Source organism: Sceloporus undulatus, chromosome 2 (assembly GCF_019175285.1).
Source record: "Sceloporus undulatus isolate JIND9_A2432 ecotype Alabama chromosome 2, SceUnd_v1.1, whole genome shotgun sequence".
NCBI lineage: Eukaryota > Metazoa > Chordata > Lepidosauria > Squamata > Phrynosomatidae > Sceloporus > Sceloporus undulatus.
In genome coordinates, this window is record NC_056523.1 from 242,339,587 (window position 1) to 242,349,577 (window position 9,991).

Below are 9,991 nucleotides of genomic sequence, written 5' to 3' on the forward strand. Positions count from 1 at the left end.
ACTGTACCCCCAGGCCGGCATAATGGCCGGTCTGTACAGGTCCTTAGTAGCATGCACCTTGAGTTTCATGTCTGGTCCCAGTCTAGAAATCTGAAAGTGAATGATGTTACATTTGTGGAACCTTTCTCCTTTCCCCAACAATACAGAAGGCGTAATAGAGCAGTGGGTCTCAGCCTTTGGTCCTCCAGATGTTTTGGGCTTGGCCTTCCCGAATCCCTGCCCATTACCTATGTTGGTTTGGGCTTTTAGGAGTTGGAAGTTCAAAATATCTTGATTCACAATTAGCATACAAGATTCTCCTTCTACTATATTATTAGCAAAAGTGGAAATATAATACTTAGTACAACATTTTACTTTCTAGACCAATCAATCTATCTGTATTTGCAAAGAAATAATGAACCATATAACGTTACTAACACTTCCACCTTCACCCCCAGAAAGTGCTCTTACTACATGCTAGTACTACTACTACCACCACAGAAACATTTGCACTCTTTTTTTAAGCCAAAAGACCACAGCAGCTTAGAAAGATCAGTAGCATGACAGTCTACACTTGGCTTCCAATGTAGATTTAAGACAAGATTTTAAAAAAAGTAGATCAGGGGAAGACAGGAAAAAAATCAAGCCCATCATGAATATTTGGTTAGAAAAGGTTACTGGGTATATGCATTTTCAGCAGGCTGCTTGAACTGTTTTTATCCAGATGGTAACAGCTGCATGACAAGAAGAAATTCACTAAATTTGTGCTGTCACTTCAGTAAGAAAAGCCACTGCTAGTGAAATTTCTCTTTGCATCGAAGTTGGTATTACATGTCACTCTGTGGAAAGAAATCTGAAATTTTATTTTATAACTCCCTTCATCTTCCTTCAAGCTAAGAAAGACACAATGAATCAACTGGACTTTGTGCAAAACAAAAGAAAATCTCCCTGATATTTTAGCTACAAGACAGAGGCAAATTAATGAGACTATTCCAACTAGAGTCAGCCCTCCGTTTTTATGTGGGATCCGTTCCGGACCCAACCCTCATGAAAATGGAGAGTTGCAGATACTCAAGCCCTATAGGCGTACCCCATTGAGAATAACAAAGGTCACCCCTCCATGAATAATCAAGAGCGTGGATCTCAAGTCTGCAAGAAAGGAGGGGTGACTGTACTATAAAAACAAAGATTTGTACAAATATCTACTGTATATGCTTAAGCATAAGAAAAATGTTTTAAAATCTTTATTTAAATTATTTTTAGCTTCCCCTTTTAATTTCAAAGGACAAATTTCAGAAAAATAACATGCTATAAAATGCAAACTAGAGCAATGTAACTTAAAATAATGCAAGAAACTGCAAACATCTAGAGCAGTACATTTCAGAAATAACAATAAAAACAGCATCAGTATTTGAAAAAATTGGACAGATGAAAGGGGGTTGTACTGGTTGGCCCTTGTGGTCTCTTCCAGCTCTATGATTCTATGACCTGGCTCCTGAAGAAACTATTTGGTAGGCCCCGCGTATCTGTTTTGGACCTCCCCATGGATGCCAAAAACCACAGGATCCCAAGTCCTATTGCTTTCAATGGTGGCACAGCACCAAGAACACACCAGCATTGGGGAGAATGGGGTAGGGCCATCAGCAGATGCTGGAATCCACAAACTCTCCAAGAGATGGAAAGTGGCAGTCACCATTCTTTTAGAAGCTAACATGCCTAAATGCCCTGGTGGCACAATGGTTAAATGCTGGTCCTGCAGCCACAACGTTGTAAGTTTGATCCTGGAGGGCTCCAAGGTCAACTCAGCTTTCCATCCTTTCATAGGTCAGTAAAATGAATACCCAACTTCTTGGGGGCAATTGGCTTGCACATTATAAACTGCTTAGAGAGTGCTGTTCAAGAGTACTGTTACTGCTGTTGGTCTGAAATGTTGGAAAATTCCAGCATTCTCTCTCACCTTCCAGCATGAAGTTGTTATGATAGCTACATATGCAAGAGAGATACAAAGAAAGACGTGCAGCTAAAAGCTACAGTCATGAATATGGTGAAGATTACAATGAGAATTTTGCTCCATTAGTCACACACACAACCATCTGAACTCTCCCAGCTGTTGCAGCCTCCAAGAAAATGCTTGTTCAGAGTCAGTATGTTGAAACTACCTTTTTGTATGGCAAACTTTGTAAGAAGCTGTATATGGAACAACTTCCAGGATTCCAAGTTCTTGGACGAGAACATCTTGTATGTACACAACTGGAAAAGAACATTTATGATTTGAAACAGACCGCCAGAGCATGGATATTTTTCCCAAACAAGGGCTAACATCCTGGGAAATTCTAATTTTAAACATAAGGACACTGAGTGGGATAGGTGTATGAGTAAGTGGTTGAAAATCTGAAGAGGGTTAAGGGAGTGGAATACAACTGTCATACAAATAACTGCAAGATGGAATTCAGAGGCCTCTTTCATGTATTTGATGCTGCCACAAAACCATTATTCCTCATGTGTTCCCAAATCCAGTGACTAGGGACAAAATCTCCTTCCTAAAGTTAGAGACAATGTGTTGTAAGTATCAGCACTATCTGCAGCGCTATGTTTTCTGGGCACTATAACATGATTCTTTTCTTACTGTGTAACAAATATAACACATACTTGGGAAGAATTTATCAAATTCATAAATTCCTTCATATTCAGGACAGAAAAAAATATATCAAGATTTAAAAAATGTGAATGCAGAAGAAAGCAAAACTTATACATTTATCCCTTATAAATTTATCAGGAACCATCAGTGAAATTTTGTTTCTTGAAAAAATCCAGGATATCAAAAATCGTGTTCATAATATCAATTGCACACCACTACCAAGGACTACTGTCTTCTTAGTTTTCATCAGTTTATGGACTCCTGACTGCCTGATGTGGTTGGGTTTAACAAGACAATACCGTATATTAAAATTTCCACATACTGTATGTTAATGGTTGCCTGTCCTGAGATGTGAAGGATGCAAATGATGCAGTAGTTTATTATGTCTGATAAATTATTTGGATTATGGTTCTTTGATATACTGTATTTGGTATATATATATTTTTTTCCTTTTTCTTCTTTCGGGTACTATGTTATGTTGATATTTAATCTGCTAATTATTGTTTTGATTTGAACCTGTGTTGAGGGACAGGGAAAGGGATTATTTATGAACTTCATTGATTTGTAATGCTTTTATATTTTCATTTGATTACTATTGCATTTATATTGTTTATTGATTTTGTTTTGTTTAAGTATTAGTCAGGGGATTGGGAAGGGATTATTTGTATCTTATTGTATTTTCTTACTGCTGTTAGCCACCCGGATTCCCCGTGATTGTACGGGATACAAATAAATCTGTATTATTATTATTATTATTATTATTATTATTGGTGGTGTGCAGATCACCAAAAAGAGGCGCCTCCTTGGCACCTCTCTTTGATGCACAGGAGCACCGCTGCTTACAAATGGTGCTGTGCAGCTGCGCAGCAAAGGAGCTGTAAAAAGCGGCTTTTTGTGGTGCTGCAAAGCGCAGGAGACATCTCCATTACGTCGCAGCTGTGCAGTGCCGTTTGTAGGTGCCACTGCTGCGACATAATCATTGCGTGTGCCATTTGTGTAGCACTGCACAACTGCGGCGTGCTGGCAACATGCTAGGGTTGCGGGGCATGTGCACGCGCCGCCCCAAGGCAACCCTAGCACGTCATGGACGTGCTGCAAAGGGCTCATCTATATAGGGCCATAATTATGAGAGAAAGTTTTCACATATAGGCTGGCATCCTGGTAATGACATATGCAAGAAAAAGTTCAATTCATGCTCACTTATGTCTTCTTTTGGTCATTGTAGAGGTTAGGATTATCTTTCTATCTCTGCAATGACCAAAGTGGAACTACCCTATGGCCTTTCTAGGACTCATTGTTTAGGTGCTACAAGCTATTCAGTGGCTGGTTGAGAAAGCATGCAGTGTTAAGCACCCTGGCACACCTCATATTGAAGTTTGGGGTCCTTTTATTTTTATCTCATATCTGGAAAGATCAATGACCTTTCAAAAACAGGCCAAGTTCTCAGGAAAAAAAGGGATCTCCCCCAAAGCATGTATACATAAATAAAACCATCAAATCCTTTCTTTCCCCAAGAAATCTGCACTTACTCTCAAAACCTGAGACAAAAGATCTCTTCATATCTAAAGGAATAAGCCAATCTTTCTCTGCCTACCTCCTGTAGTGTCCCCCAGCCAAACATCTCCATCTGTCTCAGGGATATCCTGATCCAATGGCTCGTTTATTACACTAAAATTAAAGTAACCAGCCAGTCCAGAATCCCTTTGTCGATTCATGGGACAAGTCATTCAGCCTTTGTTACCTGGTCAGATAGCCCATCGCCTAGGGTTAGTTTTGGGGTATAAATATGGTTTCAAAACCTAACTTCTGCACACACAGCTGCCATATACAACTGTACCCTGTGTATGTTCTGTGTCACTCTCAGGCCTCTCACTCTGAGCCACTCTAGCTTTCTTCTCATTTCATAGGTAATTATATCCCCACTGCAAACTCCCAAAAACTCAACTATCCCCTATCTGTATTTTCGTTTGATTAACTCTGTATGCTGTGGGGGTTTTGGGCTATGTGGCCATGTTCTAGAAGAGTTTTTTCCCTCCTGATGTTTCACCAGCATCTGTAGATGGCATCTTCAGAGAATGCTGGCATGGAAGCGAATGGAGTATATATACACTGTCTGACCTTTGGTTGGAAGGAAGTGATTTACATGTTAACCTGTGTGTTGGTCTGTGTTGAATGACAAGGTCTCAGGGTGTCTACTTTATTAGTGATCCATTGTCTACTGGGAAATCCCCCTGACCCTGGGTGGTGTTCATTTGCAAGTTTTGATTTTTGATTTTGGTGGTTTTGAGGACTGGTAGGCAAACCTTGTTTACTTTAAGGGTTTCTTCTTTCCTGTTGAAGTTGTCCATGTGAAGTTGTCTGTGCATTCTGACACAATAATTGTTGGCATGGTCCAGAATTTCAGTGTTTTCAAATAGCATTTTATGCCCTGGATGGTTTACAATGTGTTCCGCTACTGCTGATTTTTCTGGCTGGCCCAGTCTGCAATGTCTCCCATGTTCCTTGATTCATGTTTGAATACTGCGTTTGGTGGTCCATATGAAACATCAGGAAAAAACTCTTCTAGAACATGGCCACATAGCCCGAAACATCCACAAAAAACTATGGATGCCAGCTGTGAATGTTGGGATATATAGCAACTTCGCATGCTGATAGCTTCTAGGAATGTAAATGCATGTCTATGGTAGTTTTATTGCTTACTAACAGCCCCTCTTAATTTCCTTTTTACTAAGAGCAAACCTCACCTTTTGTCCCTCAGAGAATTGCCATTCTCCTTTGTCTTGTCCGGAGAAGCATGTCCTTCCTTGCATGCTAAAGGGAAACTTTCTTTAAAAGCGTGTAGTCTACCTTTCTACCTCATCTTTTTTGCAACATAAAGTTAGACCTGTGTCTTCATATACATGATATTTGTAAGTAAACTTCTTTATTTTCACTCTAACTAAAAGACTCTGTTTTAATTTGGGACACGTGGGCTGGGAAATAAAATGGACCTAGTTTCCCTGCTCACCTAAATTTCACTGTGTTTGCTCTGCTGGTGAGATTAAACAATCTCTCCTACTTTCCTGAGTTTTCTAACGAATATTAAGAAAGAAAATTCCAACTGTGAAAGCCTTCAACTTTACTCTATACGCTGTGCTTGTTTGAATTGCTATCTTGTGTGTGTGTGTGTGTGTGTGTGTGTGTGTGATTGCACTCTGCATTTTTCTTAATAAAGCCTTCTTAATTCACCCAAAACCTGAGGTCCCTCCAGTTGGTACTGGTACACACTGGTGCAAACAGTCCAAAGGTCACTCAAGCCTCTTGCAAGGCTAATTTCCCCAAAATTTGAAGTAACACTGACAGTTGGTGGGAACCCCCAGTCTCCCCTGCAGCTGTTCTTTGGGTAACAGGAGGAATGCAGATTAGTACTTGGCTGTGTTCCCTTAATCCGACACAAAATAATGGTATCATCCACCAAAACCTGCAGAGGTTCTTAGTAGATGATGTCATTGTCCTGGGGACATAGCCAGGTGGTTCTTCATTCTCCCCACTCTACTCCAGTCACTGAACAGCCACGGAGTGAGGACTTTTAACACACAGTAGCTAAACAAGAAGTCCTGAAAGAGTAATAGTGTAGTTCTGCCTGTGGAACTTTTATGCTGTATTTCATTATACAAGATTCTGGCTGTTGTTGCCATCCAACTCATTTAGCAATCCTGGGGAAGTCTGTGGCAGGATGAGTCACTCTGCCTTTGGCACCATGCTGGGGTTGGTGGGAAAAGAGATGGATGAAGGCAAGCACTGGTGTCTCAGTGGTCAGATAAGACCTAGGCCCCAGACTACTGATAGACTATGTAAAGGGTTATGTTAGCTGCATGTGATGGGAGAGAAAGAAGGAATAAGGCCATAACGAAATGAACTGCTCAATCTCTAGAAAAATGAAGAGCACAAGATCAAAATGAAGTATTAAACACTTTAAAAACTAATATAGTGTGAGAAATATTTGCAACATTCCTCTCTCCACTAGATACAAAATACAAAGCAAAAGGTTCTCTGACCTTGCTCACCTTTGATGAGTCAAGATCCACCCCCAGCACTCCCTTCTCACCAAGTGTGAATGTAATTAAGGAGAAGCTGCACTGGTAATTTCTCTCCTCATTAACTTCCTGATTGGTTTGAGGCTCAGATTTCTACCAGGCTGCCGTTTGTCACCAAATCCAAATGGCCAATCTTTAAGACAAATGTTTGTGTAACTAACTGCCAGCATCTGCAAACGGCTTCTTGTACAACCATAATAGTGAAAGGGTAACATTAATGCTCCTGTGTTAATTTAGCATATATTCATCAGTGAGGAAATCTATGATGTAATTAGCAAAATGCATCAGTAGACAAGTGTGCTATGCGTCCTTTGTAGAAATCTAAATCACAAGAGAGGCTGCCTGAAATCTTAACTGTCAACACCTATTCCCTTTTAAATGTTTATAACTGTGCTAGAGGAAAATGCAGAGCAATTCACCTCCCTTTGACCTCATTGATTAAAGCAATGGGATGGCACCAGTTGTTTTAAAGCTGTCGTGGTGGTGTTAACTGCCCTCAAGTTTACTTCGACTTATGGCGACCCACTTTCCCCACCTGAATTTAGGCAATATAGACAACCATATCACAAGGGAAATGTGTGTAAGGTGTCCCCATAACTGCATCCCAAAGTGCAGTGATATGGATAACTGTACTTAAGCAGTGACTTGTCACTACTGCCACTGTACTTCTAACTGCTGCTATGGAGTGAAGACAAAAGTTCTCTCTATTCCATCATTAGTTCTATCCAGATTAGATTAGCAATTTCTCTACTATGCTTCAGATGGGCAGTAAAGACAGTTTTCTCCTACTGAGCTCTTTTCAGTGGTATTTGAAATCACTTCCTCATGTTCACGTCTCTGTTTTTTTTTTAAATATTTGATGGTCCAGAAAGTGTTATTTTTCTCCCTGTTACAGGGTTTAGAGTTTCATTATTGTTTTATTTACCTTTTATATCAGCTCAACTGCCTATTAGACAGAGGAGGGGCAATTCATAATGGTATTAAATAATAAATACACATCAGGGTTTTCTTTCGTTTACAGAGGTAGGCCTTTATTGTACTTCTATGCCTGTAAATGTTAACACATACTTGTAATGGTGGTGTTTGCAGTGATTGTCAAATATGCAAGTAATTTTTGTTAGTATTTCTTTCTTTCTTTTTAAATGAATGAGCTGTAGTGCATATAGACTCCACACACCTTTTGTTTGCTAAAGCTCACTCTAGCTCCATTTAGGTATGGAAATCAAGGTTAATCGTCCTGTTGAGAGATCATGTTCTGAGGGGGCATAGCATAATTCTACACTAGCAGAACTCCAGGGGATTGTGAGAGAACTGAGATATCCACATTTCTCTGGAGAGTATGAACTTGGGTCTGCACATCTTTCCAGAAACACTACAGACTGTTGCTTTAAGACGTCCCTACACATGCCAGTAAATAAGCTCCAAACACTTGTTTAACTATCTGGTTACACAACTGTAAAGCCCCAATAGGAACTACATATTGCTCCTAATCCCACATCATGCAATACAACAATAATGAGTCAAGTGCGGCCCTGCAGATACTGTTGGACTCCAATTCCCATTGGCCCCAGCTGGCATGGGTGGAGCTGAAATAAGAAGACACTACAGCTATATACACAGCAGCCCCACCTTAAAACACACCAATAAACAAGAATTCAGAAATATCCAACTATGGTTTCTCCGTAAAGAAAAGGAAATGCTTGATATGAAAATGTGTGTGTAAATACAACACAACACAAAGCACCTTACCAAAATTACAGATATTTAAATCTTAAACAATGTATTCAGAATATCTGGAACTGTAAAATATGAAAGCAATGAAGAAAAGGCAAAGCTAGCAAGCCATGTAACCCTATATACAGTTCAGGGTTATCTTCTCCATTAAATATCACCAGCAATGGGCTATTATTCAGTTACGAGACTACTTTGTAAACCTTTATTCTGTGTAGTTTGGAGGTAACACATAGCTATGTTCTATCACCCTATTTGTTCAGCTTGCGCACTGGAAGTATCACACACAGAGCAGGCTAAGACTTAGAGGAAGAATCCATGAAAATTGAAGGAAAGAATATTGGCAATTTCAGACAGGCAGAGGACACCACATTAATAGCAGAAAGCAACAAAGACACTTTGTTATTTTGTTGTTATTTTGTTTGAAAAAAGTCAAAGAAGAAAGTGCTAAGGCACGTTAAATGCTGAACATCAAGAAAACAAAAATAATGATAATGGAATATTTACATAAATTCAATATAGATAATGAGGGAATTGAACTAAACAAAGACTTCCCATACCATTGTTCAAAATGGAGACTTCAGTCAAGAAATCAGAAGATGATGAGGGGCACATCTATACTGGTCCCTTTAATCCAAAGTACTGTATTATGCTCCTGAGATGCCCTGGATTAACACAATGTGGGCCAAATCCATCCAGAGGGACAAACGTGTCTTGAAGAGCAAAGTTATATTACTGAATACTAAAGATAGGATTTTCCATTCCATTGTATTTCCCATTATCATGAGAGCTGGGCGGTGAAGAAAACAGGCAGAAAGTCCACATCACAAGTGGATAAATTCCTTCAAGGAGGCCACAGTCCTATGTCTGCAGTACCTGAGTAGAGCTGCTGAGGACAGGGTGCCTTGGAAATGTCTCATTCATAGGGTTGCCATGAGTTGAGGTTGATTGAAGCCAGCTAACAACAAATGTGTGGAACAAAAAAGTACACTGAACAAGGTCCTGTATCTTTTAAACATTGTGGAAATATGCACCCTGAGTAGTTATGTTGGATCCCACAGCTATACAACCAATTGCTCAATGGGCACCAATGTCATAAGCCCACCGACTGTGCAACTATTTATTAGCTTTCCACTAATTAGTTAAAAGTGAATAGAGGTGTGTGTGTACTTGTAGAACAACGGCTGCACTAGTGATTACACATACACACCCTCACAGAACGTACAATTACTTTTGCAACTACTGTACATTACCATAGCATTCAAACAGAATTTTAAACATTGTATTTGAAATAATACCAGTGACTAAGAAATCACATGCTAGAAAAACTGTCCACATGCTCATAAGGCCATTTGTATTAGATCTTTTGTCACACCAATAATCAGGACAGAGTGGCCAATTGCCAATGAGGACAAAATTCCCTTCCTCCTCCAATAGTGCAGTTCAAGGTACGGAAAAGGAAAGGCTTGTTTCTTTTTGCTCCTTGGTCATCCAAAAGGACTTGACTCAAAACAGTTTGCAGGTATCTTCTGCTTCCTTGCTATGCTTTGTGACATCCAGCAAATCT

General features: G+C 39.7%; 1 protein-coding gene across 4 annotated transcripts in view; it reads right to left on the minus strand.

Moving 5' to 3' along the window:
- DMRT1 (doublesex and mab-3 related transcription factor 1) overlaps nt 1-9,991 on the minus strand; it is an 87,373-nt gene that overhangs the window by 1,905 nt on the left and 75,477 nt on the right. Inside the window, exon 6 of one of the 4 annotated variants that reach the window (XM_042448490.1) lies at nt 2,139-2,229. The exons of the other annotated variants lie outside the window; for them this stretch is intronic. Within the exon in view, the coding sequence (XP_042304424.1) occupies nt 2,139-2,229 (91 nt within the window). The remainder of the gene's footprint in view (nt 1-2,138; nt 2,230-9,991) is intronic. 4 annotated transcript variants of the gene reach the window in all.